The 22,929-nt window shown below is 39.5% G+C and overlaps 1 protein-coding gene and 1 long non-coding RNA gene across 2 annotated transcripts; both read right to left on the reverse strand.

The window, feature by feature from the left end:
• Positions 1 to 3,547: 3,547 nt before the first annotated feature.
• Positions 3,548 to 7,925, reverse strand: LOC125382120. Its single transcript, XR_007222334.1, has 2 exons — positions 7,028 to 7,925; positions 3,548 to 6,994 (listed from the first exon to the last, which is right to left on the reverse strand). It is a non-coding gene; the product is annotated as an uncharacterized LOC125382120 (long non-coding RNA).
• Positions 7,926 to 8,308: 383 nt separating this feature from the next.
• Positions 8,309 to 22,881, reverse strand: LOC124142891 (histone deacetylase 3-like). The gene is made up of 14 exons (XM_048400308.1): positions 22,721 to 22,881; positions 22,079 to 22,161; positions 21,254 to 21,396; positions 20,660 to 20,741; positions 19,947 to 20,003; positions 19,437 to 19,492; positions 17,452 to 17,585; positions 16,546 to 16,626; positions 15,550 to 15,623; positions 14,697 to 14,761; positions 12,974 to 13,122; positions 12,514 to 12,593; positions 10,946 to 11,106; positions 8,309 to 10,334 (listed from the first exon to the last, which is right to left on the reverse strand). Exons 1-14 carry the CDS (start codon positions 22,776 to 22,778, stop codon positions 10,259 to 10,261), a joined length of 1,299 nt encoding a protein of 432 aa, XP_048256265.1. The 5' UTR covers positions 22,779 to 22,881; the 3' UTR covers positions 8,309 to 10,258.
• Positions 22,882 to 22,929: the final 48 nt, after the last annotated feature.

Genomic DNA, 22,929 nt, shown 5'->3' on the forward strand with positions numbered 1-22,929 from the left:
ATCCCGTTAGTTGCCTCTTACGACAAGCACAGTAGCCTTTTGCGGCAAGCATGGGTTGGTGAAGACCTACTCTACCCCGGATCTTCACAGGTCCTTACACACAAAGATCCCAAGGTCAGCAATATGATCAAATACAGTGACAGAGTCATTTTGTTATATACATCTAAAAAACACTTACAGATACTTTACCTTTTGACATTTTATGGTCATATCCTGTATTATTTTCTGACGAAGCACTTGTGTTTTTGTTTTGTTTACAAAGTGGCACACTTATCAAAAATAAAGAAACCAAAATTGATTACCTAAGGATTGACATGATTTGTAGCTGTTCCATGACAGTTATATTTGACTGCAGCCGTCTCATGTACACTTTAAGTCTGTGACTGTTTGACTATTCTTTCAGTTGCATCCGTTTCTTTGTGTTATATGACCATGATGACTCGGTTCTTGCGACCATCTGCGGAAACATAGTGTTCTTGAACAAACCTTTCAGCAGATACTGGTCATTTCAAAGACAATGTATCAAATGAGATCAATATCATTTGTAGATATTTCTGAAAGATACATGAACTATATATACTACTCCACTTTTGATAAGGATGTTTTTTATATCTTTCCATGGTACACAAAAATGATATGTCAAATGTATATTTAAATAGAAAGACATGTCTGATTATTCCTATCAAAAGTTGAGTAGCATATGGGGCTTATCCTTTTCCCAGGTGCTCATGCTATCGAAGGTCTACTGATGGATACAGGACATTGGATCAAAGTGGCAAAATCAGATTCCATTTTAAATTTTATTTGTTTATTTTTTAAGGAAGAGAATATATGGATGTCAACTTCTTTATAATAAAGAAGTTGACATCCATTTTTTCTCTTCTTTATGTGAATCACTTCTAAATGCCTTTCAAAGACCTGATATTTATTTTTTATTATATTTATTCTAAATATATTTATTTTACTGCCCTTTTCAAAGGACAAAAGGGAAATCTCAATGAGTCAAGTTTGCGATTGAGAGTAGATTGCAACAATTGTGTCTTTGTACGAGATGCTCAGCAAGTACAGCCTGTAACCAGTATTCTGGTAAAAATCTTTATTGCAGTATGGCACATTCATTACCTGGTGTACACCTCTGAAGTTGTTCAGTGATCTTTTGTACACACATATTGATGATGTCATGATTGATCGAGCACATCAGTGAGCTAATGGTGAATGAGGCTGGATATTATAAGTGTTAAGAAAGTTCATAAAAAAGCTTTAGTGTGTAGAATGAAACACATGTATTTCACCTTCGGAGTACCTGTAATTAAAAGATGAAGGTCAAAGACACACAATGCAAAATCTGATTATCTTTCCTTTTACCATTTTCATCATTTTTAGTGGATCTGGTTCTTGATAATTCTGAATATATTCATACATGTGAACATTTACCCGGTATATCACTTTGCCATGGCAATCGTAACTTAAAAAACAAAAGGAAGATAGGGTTACCATGGCAACTGCTACTTAATAGGTAATCTTCAGTTATGGTTATTGAAGGTATGAAAATTATTAAGTAACCATGGAAACTGTTTGATGCAAAGTGTATAAGAAAACTGACAATACCGAAAACTGTTGCGAAGAATGGCAAATATCATGATTATTGTGAGAAAGGTAATCAGATCCGTGAATGATTGGTAAGTACCGGGGGGCACGGGTGTCCCAGTCGTCTAAGGCGCCGCGATTCGCTACGCAGAGTTGCGTCCCTAGGGCATGCCAGAAATCTATGATTGTGGGTTTCTAGGTTTGTCAGCACCATACCCGTGCTCTAGGGTTTCACCGAAGTGGTAAACGTCTGAGGCCTGCATCACTTCAGGCTTTCCTCCCACATTAAGCTGACACGCCGAATATAACTGGAATACTGTTAAAAGCGGCGTTAAACCCAACTCACTCACTCACTCACTGGTAAGTACCGAACATTTTCTATGAAACTGGCATTTGATACATCTCAGGATATTTTTCTATGTTAAAGGTATGAGTGTTTCTCTGGGTGCCCATGTTGGGGGTTGTTGTATAGTATGTATGTTCACGTGTATGTACAGGCATTCCAGTCCGCTGTATTTATTTGTACTCTGGATTAAGAAACAGTATTGTGAATAAATATGATTTTGAAGAAGATATTTTGAATTTTGTCGTTTGTGTAAGCATTTTACGTTAATACCTGTCTCGAATGAAGATGGTCCTTTCTTTATTGTTAAAATCATCAAAGAACCCCATCTATTCACTCACTCGCTCTTTTACACACTCCAAACTCCCGAACTTAATTATATCTGCATGTCTTCTACTTAGGGAAAAAACCTAAAACCCAACGTGTGTAAACCTCAAGGTACTTGCAGACTGTTGTATAATGTGTATTTGTAGAAGTACGTTATTGGGGGATGCTATTGTACTCCATATGATCAAAGCCGCCAATAATGCTCCAAGTATTACCATTTGTGTTGCCATGGATACGTGACTCTGTAGTGATTCCAGGGTAGAACTGACTCCTTGCATGTGATGTTTTTGGTTTGTTTTACCATGTGGAAAATATCCAGTACACCTGCGTGAAAGTGTGCTTTGCCTTTACATAATGCTGTCATGCAGTAATATACATAAAAACTGAAATACTGCTTCAATCCAACTCTTAGATCCGGGTGGTCCCAACCTCGCTTGCAGGTTGTCACTGCTCCATCAAACTATCAACTGCTAACCCCATGTCGATTCTGGGTTAGAGAAGGTCCACAGCAACCTATGCTGGTCATAAAAGGCAGCCAAAAATCATGAGGTGGTCCGTTTTTTGTTTGTTGTTTAACGCCACACACAGCAATATTCCAGTCATATGATGGCAGTCTGTATTCGAGCCTGAGCCAAACAATCCAGTGATTGATATCATGAGCATCGACCCACCAAATTGGGATACAATGACATGCATGAACCAAGTCAGCGAGCCTGACGACCCAACCCCATTAATCGCCTCTTATGACAAATGTGGGTTGCTGTGGACCTGTTCTAACCAAGGTCAGGCTCGGTGACTTGGTTGAGAGCGTGTCATCGTACTCTGATGATGTGGATTGCTTTTCACAATGTTGATCACTGGATTGTCTAGTCCAGACGATTACAGGCTGCTATCATATAGCTAGAATGTTGCTGAGTATCTCAGTAAACAACAAACAAACATCCACTGCTAAACCTGCATGGATTCCAAGCTAGAGCATGTATGCATGTCACTGTATGTTCCTGATCAAGCTAACTTGTCCCCTGTAGCATTATGTAAAAGGCGACTATACTTCTTGTGAGAGGCAACTAACGGGATCGGGTGGTCAGGCTCACTGACTTTGTTGATGCATGTCATCGATCCCAATTGCATTGATCGATGCTCATGATATCAATCCCTGGATTGTCCCGTCATGACTTGATAATTTACAGACCGCCGTCATATACCTGGAATATTGCTGAGTGCGGCGTTAAACAACAAACCAACCAACCAACCAATCACGTACAAAGTTCAAGAGAAAAACAACTGAAATATATTACAACATTTTATTGAAAACAACATGATTAACATTAATGTTATGAATGAGTGCTGTAAACCATGACATTTCCATTTCAAAAACCTATCCCCCAAAAGCTCTCATAAGTATTACATACACTGCTGAATCTCTGTCATCAACAAGCAGATACGACCATGGTGACTATGGCAACAAATTTAATTTTTTAAATGCAATATTTTTCTAATAGTTGGTTAATTAAGAATAACATACAGTGGTATAGAAGGCAGAAATAATTCTATTGATGAATCAGAATAATTAATAAAAGCTAAAAGAAACATGGTAAAAGAGCATGGTTTACAGTTGTGAAGTGAGGTGTCATGAGTATGATGATGATGATGATGATGATGATGATTTGTGAATCATGTGGTAACTAAACAATGGGAACAAATGCGATATACACATGAACATAAATATGATTTGTGGGAATATGTCCAAACAACAATACAAGAGTCATAAAAAAGATACACAACTTGGATTTTGTAAAAACAAGTAACTTAAGAGTAATTCCAATACGAATTGTCCTGATGTACACAAATTGTAATCCAGGTATAACTTCATAATCAAGGCATGACAAGACCCAAGAGTAGAGAAGTGGCTTCCTTTCAAACATGTACTTTATAATACATAGAAGGAAATGTTCATAAACTCATGACATACAGGAATTAGTAATTCTTGTTAAAGTCTGATCTAGTTAAAGGTTAGCAGTAATGTAACAGGTAAATTATATGATCATAATCCTTTTTTCCCCCAACTGAAATTCCAGGATGACCGACAGAATATTATTAATCAGCCTTTTCAAAGCCGGCTGTTTTACAAATTCCCGAATTTGCCCTCCGCCGCCATGTGCTCCTGTTCGGTTTCTAGCATGTGATAAACTGACACTGAACGTCAAAATCAGTGAATACCTAATACAACATGTAATAGACAGGAAAAGTTTGTGACCACAGCGACTCAAGTCTTGACAGGATTCTGACCAAACTTTACTCCCTTCATCTCTAAGTTTGGCTTTCAAATTGAGAGATATCAGTTTACAGCAGTCGAAGGTCAAGTTCAGGAAAGGCACAGCAATCTGTGCGAAAGCGTTTTGAGATTACTAGCCGAGCATGGATCTTAGCATCACGTTAAGTACATTTTAATGTTATCACATGGACTATTATTAGCTGACCTTAAACCGAATTTTATTGGACTTTGGACAAGTGGCGTAAGTCACAGACTGGCAAACACCACACAAACCTTAGTGTATCCAAAAAACATTGTTTGTTATCAGATAGAAAGAATCCCTGATGTCTTTGTCTAAACCATGTCAAGGTCACGGTCAAGGTCATTCACTCAATGATTCCAAATGTATTTTCAGGTAAGAGATTTAATATCTGATACAAATGTTGATATGTTATTCAAATTTGTGCAACATCATTGGTTTACCTGAAGGTCAAGGTCACTCAACATGAACAAAGCTAGAAGAATGCCTGGCATGGCTTCACAAAATAAAACAAGGAGTAGCATAGTAATTTTGATTTATCTGATTATGAGGTAATTTCTGATTTTTTATCTTAATATATCAATGTTCTGTTTGCATAGGTATTGGAAATATATTGAAACTAATGAGGTCAGGTGTCGTCTGAATGCCTGAAAAGCTGTAGTTCATGAAACTTATATACATGCTGGCAGGGAGTGATTGAGGAGGTGATTACTTCATCAAAAACAGTTTTATTCAGGTTTGGGGGCAGTCAGGTGAAGGTGCTGACAGGACGCCTTTCGTTTACACATGTGAGAATGGTTTTATGCCGCTTTTAGCAATATTTCAGCAATATCACGTCAACACCAGAAATGGGCTTCACAGATTGTTACCATGTGGGGACCGAACTCAGGCCTTTGGCTTGATGAGCAAATGCTTTAACCACTAGGCTACCCCACTGCCCATTTTTACATGTCATGTGAACACCTTTTACAATGTAATAAGATACAAGATGATAAATGGTCGTCACAATGGTCTGCAAAGCATTGTGATTCAATTTCATTGCAGCGATATCTACAGTGTAGATATCGCTTGATCTCACCCAAGTGATATCTCCTGTGGGAGCCAGTTTTGGATGATAAAAGTGTGGTTTATTGCCACTTTGAACATTACTCAGTCACATCATGGCATGTCAGCTTGACATGGGAGGAATAGTTGATGCAGGTCTAGACATGTACCACTTGAAACGTGAAACCCATGTGCTCGAGTATGCTGCTGACAAACCGAGTGAGTGAGTATTGTTTTACGCCGCTTTAGGCAATATTCAAGCAATATCCCAGTGGGAGACACCAGAAATGGGCTTCACACATTGTACCAATGTCGGGAATCGAACCCAGGGCCTTCGGCGTGACGAACGCTTTAATCACGAGGCTACCCCGCCTGACAAATCAAGATACATTATCAGGGTGAACATGGGATTCAACCAGCGATCACAGGTTTCTGTCATGCCTAAGGTGGTCTAAGGCCTCCATGGTCTAGTGGTAGAGTGTCCGCCTGGAGAGCGGAAGGTCCGGGGTTCAATCCCCAGCCACATCATACCAAAAGACGTTAAAAGATGGTACTTGTTGTTACCCTGTGTGGCGCTCGGCATTAAGGGGCTAAAACAAGGACTGGTCGGCTCGGAGTCAGTATACTGTGTCTGAGTGGGGTATTCATGTTAAACTGCGGCATGGTATCTCAGTGAGCTAGCACTATAAATCGGCATCAGTCCGGACTAGTACAAGCAGCCACACAAACACACACACGTACATGCACGTCGCGATATAAGTGCAACAATCTTGGATGCGATGTTAAACCCCATTTCACCTCACCTTAGGCGACTCGGCCACCCATACCACCACATTGTATAAATAAGGGAGGTGGTGTATTTCCAGTGTTCATCAACATATCAGTGGAGACATGTACCTTGTTGTCATTTCAATTCATTTACAGATGTGGTTGAAAGAAAAATGAAGACATTCGTAAATTCTTAATTTGAAAAATTTGGGTCCCTTCATCCTAAATTAAGTTAAACGCATGGATATTAAATGACAAACATATATCTCTGCCAAGGCTCAAAGAATCCACTGATTTAAGAATTTCGGGGGCACAGTGCCACTACCTTCTAGACCTGGACCAGGCACAGTGCCACTACCTTCTAGACCTGGACCAGGCACAGTGCCACTACCTTCTAGACCTGGACCAGGCACAGTGCCACTACCTTCTAGACCTGGACCAGGCACAGTGCCACTACCTTCTAGACCTGGACCAGGCACAGTGCCACTACCTTCTAGACCTGGACCAGGCACAGTGCCACTACCTTCTAGACCTGGACCAGGCACAGTGCCACTACCTTCTAGACCTGGACCAGGCACAGTGCCACTACCTTCTAGACCTGGACCAGGCACAGTGCCACTACCTTCTAGACCTGGACCAGGCACAGTGCCACTACCTTCTAGACCTGGACCAGGCACTGCCCACATGGGAGCATCTTCAGGGCCTGGACCTGGTCCAGGAAGGGCGTGTTGACCTGCCCCCATTCCCTAAGCTACTTCAGTGCATTTAGACAGAGAATTGCAATGTACATTCCACTTATTATTCGTGTCTATATCCTGAGATGGAAAATCGATGTCGACTCTTGTTTGGGTAAGATGAATAAAGGTGATAATCACTACTTGGGTTACTATGCAAGCCTTGTTAGCCAATCAGACTGTGGTGTACCATATATTGAATACCTGTTATTCTCTCTAACAAAAAACACATTTACCCACAAGAAAACGACTCTACTGTGAGATTAAAACAGTGAAAATTATAAGTTCTTGCTGACAGATGCAATACACCGTTGAAAAAGAAGCATCCAATTGATTTAATGACATAATTGGTAGTGGTGGGACGATACACTGATGCATTGGTGGATCGTGATATTTTACTTCCCGATACAAGTATCGATCACAGCTGCACACTAAATATAGAATACTAAACGAGCTTCCGTGTAATACCAATTTTATGAAACGAGTGAATAGTTGTGGTATCTGACGAGCGAAAGCGAGTCAGATACCACAACTATTCACGAGTTTCATAAAATTGGTTTTACACAGGAGCGAGTTTAGTATTTTATTTATTACTTGCCATTTATAACGTTTTTAGAATTATCCTCTCGAGTGTGAATAAGCTGACACCTACACAATCCACGGCATAATCCAATTGAGTTGGATTGAGTTGAGTAGTACTTCAGACACGTCAAAAGTTGAAACGTATGAATTTAATACCACACAACGGTCCACCTTTAGAATTCAGGCGTCCGTTCCACGGAATTATCGTTGCGTTAAGGTTATCGCAACTCACATACTTTAACTTAGACCAACGACTGTCGTTGCGCTACAGTACGACTGCCTTGTGGAACGGGGCCTTGCACCTCAAAGTTTACAATCACGTCACAATACCCGATGACGTAATTTGTGGAATTTTGTTGCAAGATCCTTCGGCGAAACAATGCCATGTGACGTCAGCCTAGCAACAAGGTTGCTGGGGTCATCGAGTGTGCATAAGCTCCTCTCAGAGATCTATTATCTCCACACATAATGTTGAATAAGCCAAGGGATGTTGAGAGCTTTTAATATTTGTTCGTGAAACGTGTTCCGAGAGTACATAAGCACGTGTTTTGGTATTACACAATGTATAATACAGCTGTATGTTTATTAAACGGCAGATCTCTTCACAGTCAAGTAATAAATAAAAAAATATCTATTCATGCCTTAAATGTTTACTTTAATGGCTGTGACACCAAACACTAATTAGTAGTGAAAAAGTAAATATTTTCATCCATTGCGCCATACTTGTCACTGCCAACTGTAAATCATCAGTGTGACAGGTATCTGACTATCCTGTCTATGAACAATATGGGTTATGTTCCACAGCTAAGAGCACATACAAGTATCGTGATACGTATTGGATCGTGAGCAAGGTATCGTGATACGTATCGGATCGCACAATTGGTGTATCGTCCCAGCCCTAACAATTGGTGGGACTTATAGCACCTTTGAATTAACTTCATAATCAGGTGTGAAGGAATCGTCTCCCTCTCACAATATTTACACATTCTATCATGACTATATGAACGTTGAACAAGCCTGTCTGATGTTGATGATGACCTGTTTCAACTAATGACTGTTAAGCTGCCAATGTTATTCCTCAGATTGAAAAAGTCTTAAAATATGAACACAGAATGTTGCAGAGGATGGTGAGGGAGATCTGTCACAGTGGGAGGGACCGCTCTTCAAACTCATATTCAGTCATGATGATGTTAATTATTAAATGTTATTTAATAAATCTTTGATGTTTCTTCCATGTTGAGCTTAAAATATAACTAACCAGTGACAATATGAATATTCCTTTCAATATCTTGTAAGTGTTACCATGAACAGTTCATAGACAATAACCGCCAGAGATGAGTTTGTACCTGCAATATTAAAAGTATACACACATGGTATAGCACGATCTAGTATAACAAATATCCACTGGAATAATCCAGTTTCCTATATTCCTTTCTCCGACAAACATTTGTCAGATCAAGTTTTTTTCTCTTAATTTGGGTGACTTTAACAGAATTCTTTTAGTTTTATCATTACTTATTGACAAACATAGCTAGAAATATTTAACTGATTTTCAGTAGTCAAACATAACTTTTTTTGGTCTTATAGCATCATTGATACAAACATAAGACCTCCATGGGATTATTTGAAGGTCGTGGACCTTGTTTAGGGCGGGGAGGTCCAGAGCCCCCTAAAGATGGCATACATGGGAGATTCTGACTGGAAGTACTGGTTATCAAACAGCATGAACACCATCACATGCCTTCATAAAATGAAAGAATGGTAATTCACATAATTTGGTGTTTACAAATTTTGGCTCATGTGATCTGGCCTTTCTAAGTTTAATCATAAGCCTCCTTAGCCCTTAGCGTGTCGTGTTATATACTGACATTATTTACCTGAAATTATAGGACAACATCTATACAACTCTGCATACAACATACAATTGGGTCAGAATTTACAGGTACCGACAAACACTTGCTTAAAAAACATGATACATGTTCAATAATTGCTCAAAGTGGGACTACACTCAACAGTCCAGTGCCCTCTACTGGTCTTAGTCTAGACACTGTAATTTTTTGTTGTAATTATCTGCATGTGAACATGGTGATTGGGGTAATCAGTTTGTTTGTTTGTTGTTAAAGCAGCACTCGGCAATACTCCAGCTTTATATCAGTAACTGCAAGATTGATAAAATTTGAATTTAGTAAAAGGTGTCTTTCAACAACTTCAATCCAACTTGCTGGGCCTGGCCATTAGCTTGAGTCTAGTCCCCTTTTGAGTAAACAGGTTCTTGCCTTGCCATTTTATAATAAGATGAAGATGAAGTTAGGGAGAAATGGTTCTCACCATCGTTGTGTGTGATTGCCCTCTGTGTTACAAGAATGACGCCAAAACAATGACGTGGCCACGAATTTACCAAGCTGCCATGTTCTGGCAGTGATGTTTTAAATGGCAGCCTGTTTTATGAGAAATTCTCCCTTCATTTGGTATGCCGTCACTATGAAATGAGAGTGATCTCCCTTAGATGAACATGAATGGATGGGACGGTAGCCTGCTACTGTCTGCTGGCAATGTCATTGGTGCCACAAGTGCCTGGGTCACACATCCAGGAAGCCGTCGTTCTCTTTGTCATTGTCTTTGTCACCATCATAGAACTCATTGGCTGGCTCAACCCTGGAGGAGAGAAACACATTCCTGTTTGATTGTGTGGATTAAACATATTCAGGAAGACATGTGAAAAAATGAAACACATGAACAGGTTTACAGCAGTAACACCAGGAAGCAGAATGTGAGATTTAACAGAGCATCCTACAGGGACCTCACAGCAACAAGCAAGGGGTAGTCTCAGTATATTATATCACCTCCAGATGTCGGGGTCATCCCCCTTGTCAACACTACAAGTATCACAGGTAACACTGCCTCACCTCTTGTCTACATTGTCCTGGTGGTTCCTGATGTCGGGGTCATCCCCCTTCCTACCCCCACTACAAGTATCACAGGTAACACTGCCTCACCTCTTGTCGACGTCATCCTGGTGGTTCCTGATGTCGGGGTCATCCCCCATCCTACCCCCACTACAAGTATCACAGGTAACACTGCCTCACCTCTTGTCGACGTCGTCTTGGTGGTTCCTGATGTCGGGGTCATCCCCCTTCCTACCCCCACTACAAGTATCACAGGTAACACTGCCTCACCTCTTGTCGACGTCGTCTTGGTGGTTCCTGATGTCGGGGTCATCCCCCTTCCTACCCCCACTACAAGTATCACAGGTAACACTGCCTCACCTCTTGTCGACGTCGTCTTGGTGGTTTCTTATGTCGGGGTCCTGTTCCTCGATGTTCTCCAGGTTGAGAAGGTCTGGGGGGATGTCCTGCATCTGGACACTGGGGGCGTGAATCAGGTTCTTCAGGTTCTCATGAATTGTCTGGCGTATGTGGTCCAGGTACTGAAAACAAAACATCATGACATAATGCTGCTCCAAAAGCACAGTTAGTTGGTGTACCAAAGGAAGTGTAAAGTTTGAAATACACCAAAAAATCACAGCAAACCATTTACAATGAACATTTTATGAAGTAATTTGAAGACTGTAGTTCAAAGACAAGGAAAAGTCCACACTGCTCAATGCCTTAAATATTATACAACACTCCCTTATGTTCTTGATAGAGTGAGGAACTATCTCACTGCTCAATGCCTCAAATAATATACTACTACACTCGCCTATGTTCTTGATAGAGTGAGGAACTGTCTGACAGCTCAATGCCTCAAATAATATACTACTACACTCGCCTATGTTCTTGATAGAGTGAGGAACTGTCTGACAGCTCAATGCCTCAAATAATATACTACTACACTCGCATATGTTCTTGATAGAGTGAGGAACTATCTCACTGCTCAATGCCTCAAATATTATAATACTACACTCGCCTATGTTCTTGATAGATTGAGGAACTGTCTGACTGCTCAATGCCTCAAATAATATACTACTACACTCGCCTATGTTCTTGATAGAGTGAGGAACTATCTCACTGCTCAATGCCTCAAATAATATACTACTACACTCGCCTATGTTCTTGATAGAGTGAGGAACTGTCTGACAGCTCAATGCCTCAAATAATATACTACTACACTCGCATATGTTCTTGATAGAGTGAGGAACTATCTCACTGCTCAATGCCTCAAATATTATACTACTACACTCGGCTATGTTCTTGATAGATTGAGGAACTGTCTGACTGCTCAATGCCTCAAATAATATACTACTACACTCGCCTATGTTCTTGATAGAGTGAGGAACTATCTCACTGCTCAATGCCTCAAATAATATACTACTACACTCGCCTATGTTCTTGATAGAGTGAGGAACTGTCTGACAGCTCAATGCCTCAAATAATATACTACTACACTCGCATACGTTCTTGATAGAGTGAGGAACTATCTCACTGCTCAATGCCTCAAATATTATACTACTACACTCGGCTATGTTCTTGATAGATTGAGGAACTGTCTGACTGCTCAATGCCTCAAATAATATACTACTACACTCGCCTATGTTCTTGATAGAGTGAGGAACTATCTCACTGCTCAATGCCTCAAATAATATACTACTACACTCGCCTATGTTCTTGATAGAGTGAGGAACTATCTCACTGCTCAATGCCTCAAATAATATACTACTACACTCGCCTATGTTCTTGATAGAGTGAGGAACTGTCTGACTGCTCAATGCCTCAAATAATATACTACTACACTCGCCTATGTTCTTGATAGAGTGAGGAACTGTCTGACTGGACTTCGCTCCAGACAATGCTGTTAAACATAGTACAGATACTGTTGTAGAGACACTCTACACTACCTGTTTTGTGTTGAGGTTTTCCTGTTTTGTAGAAATGTCTGGATGGAGTGAGAAATCTGGAGCAAAGTATTCCAGGTATTCTGTAAGGCAAGATCATACAGTCATTATTACATGACATACATTCTATATTCAGTTTAAACCTACATGGTAATATCATCTCAAGGCATCCACTTGGACACATGATGATGAAATGGTGCCAAAAATGTTTGTTTTTGGTACATTCAGCAATATTCCATCTATATGAAAGTGGTCTGTAAATAATCGAATCTCAACCAGACAGCTGTGCAATCCATATGAGTCACAAGCCTTCCTGATGATATGCAATAAACCAAGTCACTGAGTCTGGCCATGTGATCCATTCAGTCGCCTCTTACAACAAGCATAGGTTGCTGGGGACCTATTTTTACCAGGAATACCCACAAATTTGGTGTGCAAAAGATAATCATCCTTTAATTCTTACCATTGTAAGGCAGTTCATTAGAAATCTGGTCGTCCAGTAAGACAGCTGTTTCGTGAGTCCAGCATCGGGCCACGTTCCTCTTTGTGTAGCCCCCTCCTCCCAGGACCATCATGGGCAGCCCATACTCCTTCACCACCTTCACACACTCACTGAAACATGTACAGTGTCACACACTCACTGAAACATATACAGTGTCACACACTCACTGAAACATGTACCGTGTCACACACTCACTGAAACATGTACAGTGTCACACACTCACTGAAATAGACAGTGTCACACACTCACTGAAACATATACAGTGTCACAAACTCACTGAAACATATACAGTGTCACACACTCACTGAAACATATACAGTGTCACACACTCACTGAAATAGACAGTGTCACACACTCACTGAAACATATACAGTGTCACAAACTCACTGAAACATATAGTGTCACACACTCACTGAAACATATAGTGTCCCACACTCACTGAAACATATACAGTGTCCCACACTCACTGAAACATGTACAGTGTCACACACTCACTGAAACATGTACCGTGTCACACACTCACTGAAACATATAGTGTCACACACTCACTGAAACATATACAGTGTCACACAATCACTGAGACATGTACAGTGTCACACACTCACTGAAACATATACAGTGTCACACACTCACTGAAACATATACAGTGTCCCACACTCACTGAAACATGTACCGTGTCACACACTCACTGAAACATATACAGTGTCACACACTCACTGAAATAGACAGTGTCCCACACTCACTGAAACATGTACAGTGTCACACACTCACTGAAACATGTACCGTGTCACACACTCACTGAAACATATAGTGTCACAAACTCACTGAAACATATACAGTGTCACACAATCACTGAAACATATACAGTGTCACACACTCACTGAAACATATACAGTGTCACACACTCACTGAAACATATACAGTGTCACACAATCACTGAAACATATACAGTGTCACACACTCACTGAAACATATACAGTGTCACACACTCACTGAAACATATACAGTGTCACACACTCACTGAAACATGTACAGTGTCATACACTCACTGAAACATGTACCGTGTCACACACTCACTGAAACATATAGTGTCACAAACTCACTGAAACATATACAGTTTCACACAATCACTGAAACATATACAGTGTCACACACTCACTGAAACATATACAGTGTCACACACTCACTGAAACATATACAGTGTCCCACACTCACTGAAACATGTACAGTGTCACACACTCACTGAAACATGTACCGTGTCACAAACTCACTGAAACATATGCAGTGTCACACAATCACTGAAACATATACAGTGTCACACACTCACTGAAACATATACAGTGTCCCACACTCACTGAAACATGTACAGTGTCACACACTCACTGAAACATGTACATAGGTTCACACACTCACTGAAACATCAACATAGTGTCACACTCTCACCGAAACATGTTCATAGTGTCACACACACTGAAACATGTACATAATGTCCCACACTGATTGAAACATATACAGTGTCACACACCTACTGAAACAGGTACAAAGAGCCACACACTCACTGAAACATAGACACACTGAAACATGTATATAGTTGTACACACAGTGTCACATTATCACATTCTCAAAGCATCCAGTGGAACCAATCAGATAGTTCTGTCACACTGAATAATGAGCTGCATCTCACCCATGTCCCTTGATACTGAGGTTGAAGCATCCAAGTCTGTCACTACCGAGGGAGTCAGCTCCACACTGAAACAGTCCACAATGATAAATACACCAAAACGGCAAATCATGGAGACTAAACTGAACAGATACTTGAAAGAACAGTATGAAAATATTCAAACAGCAGATAACACATTACCAAGTTGCAGCTAGGCATGGCTCTCACTTTAACTACAGGTGAGGTGAAATGGGGTTTAACGTCGCATCCAAGATTATTGCACTTATATAGCGGTGTGTGTGTGCTGTGCGGCTGCATGTACAAGACCGAACTGATGTCGATTTATAATGCTAGCCCACTGAGATACCATGCCGCAATTTAACATGAATACCCCCCTCAGAAACAGTATACTGACTCCAAGCCGACCAGTCCTTGTTTTAACCCCTTAATGCCGAGCACCAGACAGGGTAACAACAAGTACCATCTTATAACGTCTTTTGGTATGGTGCGACCAGGGATCGAACCCCAGACCTTCAGCTCTCCGGGCAGACGCGCTACCACTAGACCACGTGGGGCGTTCACATCAACTACAGGACTAGATGTAGGCCATTCTGTCCCAGTGATGTACCCTGACATGGGGCACCTGTTGTGGTTGCAGTGATTTAACTGACAATCCTCTTAGTAACTAACATAACAGGCTTTGGACAGTAACAGGCACATATCTCCAATCCCTACTAATTTGAAGGACAGAAGTGTGCAGTAACCTAATTTGTATCAAACAGTAACATACTGCATCAGCACCTACAGAGCCATTATTCTTTATGTCTATTCACTGCACAACAGTGCTGTCTGACTATGGAGTCTTGCATTAACTAACCTGTAAGACAACACACGTTGGTTGATAAAACTCCATCACAGATGCAATGACAGGCTTGAACACCTGCATGTAGGCTGAAATTGGAAGCAAGAAAACTCATTACCAATGAACAATCAGTGTTGATATGTTTTGCTCACATGCATGAAATCTCCATCTGATAACAGAAACCTCATTATGTTTATACCTCACATGATGCGTTTTTCAATCTGATGCCAAAACCTCATAATGTTGGACTGGCATGTATTTTGCATTCGATACAAACACCTCATTATTATTTCACATGTGGTTTTATAATTTGGAACAGAAAACAAATATACAACACTTGTGGGTGGTATCTGTAATATAACATGTCAATATACAACACTCATGGGTGGTATCTGTAATATAACATGTCAATATACAACACTCGTGGGTGGTATCTGTAATATAACATGTCAATATACAACACTCATGGGTGTTATCTGTAATATAACATGTCAATATACAACACTCGTGGGTGTTATCTGTAATATAACATGTCAATATACAACACTCGTGGGTGGTATCTGTAATATAACACGTCAATATACAACACTCGTGGGTGGTATCTGTAATTAACACATGTCAATATACAACACTCGTGGGTGTTATCTGTAATATAACATGTCAATATACAACACTCGTGGGTGGTATCTGTAATATAACATGTCAATATAAAACACTCATGGGTGGTATCTGTAATTAACACATGTTTGACCAACATACATTTATTTTATAATCTGATATATTTCCAAGCGTACAATTTATAATTACAAATGACTAACGTATCCATTAGTTCGGTTTGTTTGTTGTTTAGCGCTGTACTCAGCAATATTCCAGCTATATGACGGCCTATCCACTTGTGAATGTAGTGGCATTGGTCCATTATAATGGAAACTTAAAGTGTAGATACCTCCATGGAAATATATACTCCTTCAACCTGTTTGTGTAAAGGCAACCACATAGAGCAGAACTTACTTGCATCATCTATTCCTTCTTTGAGAGGAACATTGACCGAGTACTGCCTCCCACTCTCCGCACCAAGCTCGTACATATCACCTGAAGTCCACAAATAATCATGACGATCGCGACAACTGATGAAAATATGTCTCGTTTGAAATCAGTAACTATCAGTGTACATGTTGCATGAAAAACTAGTCCTACTTTCCATAGTGTAATCATACGATCGCTTTGCACTGCAAACAAATAAAACATTCAAACATATTCCTTTAAATCAGAACAGTGTTTCCAGTATGCAATGTGTTGCTGGTACATGATAAACAACAGTTATTTCCTCTGTAGTCATGGTAGTATGCTCTACACTACCTACACACGTTTCATAGATATTAGTAAAATCAAATTTCTTTTACATTTGTATACTTATCCTGCATTACTCCTTAATGCATTCACTGCTTACCTTACGACAACTAGAAGGACAGCGCAACAGCGATGTTCCCGGGTGAAGAAATAAAGTTGTTGTTGTTCTGAAGTCAAAACTGTAAAAACTGACCCTCGCCTCTGTCCTGTGACCTTGATGACACTTAAGGTCACCTTCAACGCCTTCTAGTTGGCATAAGGTAATCAGTGAATGCATTAGGGAGTAATGCAGGATAAGTAAAAAATCTTACTTGGTCTCGACGCCAATCCCTATCATGAGGTTTACCTTAACCTACAAAATGATGTGATACTTTGGACAGCCAATCCCTATCATGAGGTTTACCTTAACCTACAAAATGATGTGATACTTTGGACAGCCAATCCCTATCTTGAGGTTTACCTTAACCTACAAAATGATGTGATACTTTGGACAGTTAATTTGACACCAGAAGGAACCAGTTGAATTCCATTGATGTGAACAGTTAAATCTTGAAGTGCTGTACTGACCTGTTCCTGGGAAGAAGAAGTTGCCATATTTATGGAAGGAAACTGTCATCACTCTGTCTGTGAGGTAGAATGCTTCTTGGACTCCATCACCATGATGGATGTCAATGTCAATATACAACACTCGTGGGTGGTATCTGTAATATAACATGTCAATATACAACACTCGTGGGTGGTATCTGTAGTATAACATGTCAATATACAACACTCCTGGGTGGTATCTGTAGTATAACATGTCAATATACAACACTCGTGTGTGGTATCTGTAATATAACATGTCAATATACAACACTTGTGGGTGGTATCTGTAGTATAACATGTCAATATACAACACTCGTGGGTGGTATCTGTAATATAACATGTCAATATACAACACTCGTGGGTGGCATCTGTAGTATAACATGTCAATATACAACACTCGTGAGTGGTATCTGTAATTAACACATGTCAATATACAACACTCATGGGTGGTATCTGTAATTAACACATGTCAATATACAACACTCATGGATGGTATCTGTAATTAACACATGTCAATATACAACACTCGTGGGTGGTATCTATAATTAACACATGTCAATATACAACACTCGTGGGTGGTATCTGTAGTATAACACATGTCAATATACAACACTCATGGGTGGTATCTGTAGTATAACACATGTCAATATACAACACCCATGGGTGGTATCTGTAATATAACATGTCAATATACAACACTTGTGGGTAGTCTATAATTAACACATGTCAATATACAACACTCATGGGTGGTATCTGTAGTATAACACATGTCAATATACAACACTCATGGGTGGTATCTGTAGTATAACACATGTCAATATACAACACTCATGGGTGGTATCTGTAATATAACATGTCAATATACAACACTCATGGGTGGTATCTGTAATATAACATGTCAATATACAACACTCATGGGTGGTATCTATAATTAACACATGTCAATATACAACACTCGTGGGTGGTATCTGTAGTATAACATGTCAATATACAACACTCGTGAGTGGTATCTGTAATTAACACATGTCAATATACAACACTCGTGGGTGGTATCTGTAGTATAACACATGTCAATATACAACACTCATGGGTGGTATCTGTAATTAACACATGTCAATATACAACACTTGTGAGTGGTATCTGTAATTAACACATGTCAATATACAACACTCATGGGTGGTATCTATAATGAACACATGTCAATATACAACACTTGTGGGTGGTATCTGTAATATAACACATGCCAATATACAACATTCGTGGGTGGTATCTGTAATATAACACATGTCAATATACAACACTTGTGGGTGGTATCTGTACTATAACATGTCAATATACAACACTCATGGGTGGTATCTGTAATTAACACATGTCAATATACAACACCTGTGAGTAGTATCTGTAATTATTATCCATAGGGTTATAAATAACAGAGTTCATAAGAATTTATGTGCACAAGTGCAAAAATCACTTCATGTGGACCAGTGTTTTTTTACATTGAGTGGACGGCATTGTTGACGTTATACAAATCTCATTGTGACGGATGGAATGATGTCACACAAGAATTGCTGTCATAGCTGAAGATTGTTGACATCATTGGGCAACATGGTCTTTGAGGACGGCAGTCTTGATCAGTGTATTTTTCTAAAGGGGGAGCTCAAATAGATCAAGACATAATATGTGATAAAGGTAATTATTACAACCGTGCGTGGTCTTACTGATTTTACAAAATTTGTCTAAGACTTCATGTATGATACAAGAAATACAAGAATTTTGACACTCATCTCGTAAAATCAGTATGACAACTGTGCTCACATAATAATCTCTATTCAACACATGTCACTTGTGGAATGTCACTTGTGGAATGTCACTGCTGACTTTTTCTAATAACCAATAACCGTGATGACAAAAGTGTTACACTAACAGTGTTAGTATTATTCAAATCAAGGTGCACAGATAGTACTTACTTCAACAGTTCGAGGATTGCAATGACAATGTCATTCACGTAACAGAAGCCAGATGCCTAGAAAAGACATAAAACTGTTAGCCACATGTTATATATCCGATACTACAATCACTGCTTATTATCAACATTATTATTAAACAAGGAATAGAACGTGCAACATATTGCATGATTATCTGGGCATGCTACACGGCGGATTCACAGCTATGTACCGCCCGGCTTTCACTATCCGACCTCTACTGGTCGCTAACACACAGATACAACTCCCTCATTTAGTAAGATACTTATAGACTGATACTGATCCTGCAATACCTGTCAGATATGCCCAGTAAACATCTTGAAGAATATCACGCAAATTTGTATACCAACTAGTTTCCAAACCATTTTCTAAGTATACCATATAGTTTCATTGACGTTTTTATTTGAACTGGAAATTATGACCAAGTTGAGTCTTTCCTCCAATTAACATCATGCGTTATAGGGAGCAGGTATATCCTGGATATGGTCAGTTTACCTCATACTTCTTGGCATGATGCAGACCCCCAGACCAGTTGACAGCAATATCACAGTGCTGCAGGAGGAGAGGAGAAACTATCAGGGTATAAAGTCAGTTCTTCCAATTCATCATGATACATGTCAACAACATTTATTTGTTTGTTTGTTGTTTAATGTCACACTCAGCAATATTCGAGATATATGACTGTGGTTGGTAAATAATCAAGTCTGGAACATCAATCCAGTGATCGACATCACGAGCATCGATCTACTGAATTGGGATATGATGACATGCATCAACCAAGTCAGCGAGCCTGGCCAGTTGATCCTGTTAGTCGCCTCTTACGACAAGCATAGTCGCCTTTTACGGAAAGCTTGGGTTGATGAAGACCTATTCTACCCTGGACCTTCGCCGGTCACGACATGGCAGATCGGGCAGTTTGATTGGCTTCCCAGAGGTCTCGGTGATTGTCAGTTGACTCAACTCATTTTACATGCTTCTTCATATGGTCATAAACTTTCCAGGTTTGGGCTACTAGAATCAAACATTTTTGGTACAGACTGTGTATGCCCATGACGTATGGGATCTCCTTGACTTCCTTTATAACTTCTAACACTGTCTAACATGCATAAACATGCTAAGTTGCAATAAGGTTAACCATTTAGCATAATCTACTCTTGTGATCTTACAACTACTTAAAAAATACCCCATCTTATCCTGTTTGTACTTACATTGTTGTTTAGTTTGACTGCCCCTTCTAATGAGGCTCCAGTGTACATTGCACAGAAGTCAAACAATCCATCAAACACAGGACTGAAAAGAGACATTCACATACATGTCATCACAGATTCTTAACATGTTTAAAAATAATCAGGATGTGCTCAGTATCTGCATCACAGGACCATTATGGTTGCAACATTTTTCAGAATGATTTCCATCAATTCATAACAGTAAAACATTTATCAAATACTGGATAAGACATACATAATATATGGTCAAAATTTGGTGTTTTTAACGAAACACACTCATTGCAAATCAAGGAATTTATCTGCTTAAGCATAATAAGGGAACTTATGAGAACAGTATGAAAAATCACTTCACATGTTTAAGACTATTTATGCCATTCTAGATCTTTGACACATAAGAAAGTAACAAAGCATCATTTATCATATTTATTGTGTCTGTCCTCGTGAAAATTGATCCACAGACCTTCAGCATATTTAACACATTCAAGAGGTTAATACTGACATCTTTAAAACATGTCTATATCGAACACCATGTACAGAATTGACATGCTCTGTAGTAAACCTAGCACACAATCTCACCAGTCTTCCCCCACGTTGAACATACTAAGTGACTTTGTGAAGCTCTGGACATTGTTTGGTGTCACTCTTCGGAGGAAATCAATGTAATCTTCAGAGTGAAATCTACACATGTCATGGAAGGTAGCTCTGTACGGTCTGTACACCTGTAGCGAAAAAATATAGAGTATGCATCTGATTATGTCATAACAATGAAAAAGACCATAGGCATGATGAACAGTGATATGTGTCATCATTTATCGTAACTGATGGGATATATTGTCATGATTAAATGGAGTTTTAATCATGTTAATATGAAGTCCATAAGGCACACCAATGGCTTTCTACAACATACTCCACATCAACCATAAGCATGCATAGCAGACATACTGGCTTAAATATGATAAAGGTAGCATCAAACACTCAGTCCATGAATTGCCCAAATTGCAAAACCAGCCTTATATTAAATTGTGAAGTTATATTACGTAAGTTTAAGGTGCTTCTTTCTACACTTGTGCTGGTAATGGTAGATGACAAATCTTTGAGGTGTATTTGCAGAAAGGACATTTTTCATGTTTTTTAGGTCAAATGTTTCTTTCCATCTTCCAGCCTTTGGATATCGCTCAATAGCTTCCTTAAGTTGCTGCTGAATCACCATCAACATGATAAGGATGTTCTAATTTGGGAGTCGACCAGTCTAGTAACCATGGTAATACAATGATAATTATCACATTCAAGGGTCCCAGACAGGTAAATCATTTCAATATAAAAACATATTTAAGGCCAGATTTGAACTGTTAACTACAAGTGACAGTGGTGAATGTATCTGCACCCTGCTGCTCTCTTTACCTTCATTTTCTTGTAGAGTCCATAATGTAACACAAGGCAGTGTGTCAGTGATATTCTGTGTGGTTTCATAGGATGACCTGGCCCTAGAGAACATAACAAAATATCAGGCTTGGTGATCCTGGCTTTATTCACGACCATGATGATACTATGCACTCATGGTACATTGATACAGGCAGAAACATAATAACAGGTACTTGAAACATTAATATCTGTTAGACATACATGTACCTACAGCATGTTCAGAGGGGCTTCACTTCAAGGGTTATTCCGCACAATGTTTCCATGATAATCGATGAGTGCAGTACTGACAGCAGTCAGTATGAGCTTTCCCACAAATACACAATCCATGACAGTGAAAGTCAAATTTTTACAAATTCTTATTTCCTTTTTTGATCATTCTTTTTACACGGGTAACCTATTGCAAACTTTGTCATGTTTGAACAAAAAACAAAAGTTCAAAGCATATAACAATGACACCATACATATCATATATCATAAAAACAAAACATTAACACGGGGCTGATAAGGTTACTTTCATTATTTGTGTAAATGAAAACAATGGCTGTCCTCCTTTGGCTTTTTCATAGGTATTTCCCCTGTTTGTATGCGATGTTTAGTGCGCTACGTGCTTGTCATACAAACCATAATGAAAGTTGCCAACATCCTGGTCATAGAAGTAAGCAACTGTTGGAGTAGGCATTGTTAATTAGGTTTTATTGGCGCAAATTATGGATCACATAACTCAGAATATGAGGAAATCCCAAGGCTGTAGCCTTTCTGTACCGGAAGCTGCTCTGCGGCGCCCTCTGCAGCCAAGGGAGTTAATTCGACACAGTCGAAAATCATGTGAC

The sequence above is a fragment of the Haliotis rufescens genome, unplaced genomic scaffold (genome assembly GCF_023055435.1).
Source record: "Haliotis rufescens isolate VD_foot unplaced genomic scaffold, xgHalRufe1.0.p SCAF_2, whole genome shotgun sequence".
In the NCBI taxonomy this organism is placed as follows: domain Eukaryota; kingdom Metazoa; phylum Mollusca; class Gastropoda; order Lepetellida; family Haliotidae; genus Haliotis; species Haliotis rufescens.

Excerpts from the sequence above, each read along its gene's own strand:
- LOC124142891 (XM_048400308.1), bottom strand. The coding sequence starts at position 22,778 with ATGCCTACTCCAACAGTTGCTTACTTCTATGACCAGGATGTTGGCAAC. Across the intron at positions 22,162-22,720 it reads TGTTGGCAACTTTCATTATG|GGCCAGGTCATCCTATGAAA; the intron begins GTTTGTATGACA and ends TATGTTCTCTAG. Across the intron at positions 20,004-20,659 it reads CAGTCAAACTAAACAACAAT|CACTGTGATATTGCTGTCAA; the intron begins GTAAGTACAAAC and ends CTCCTCCTGCAG.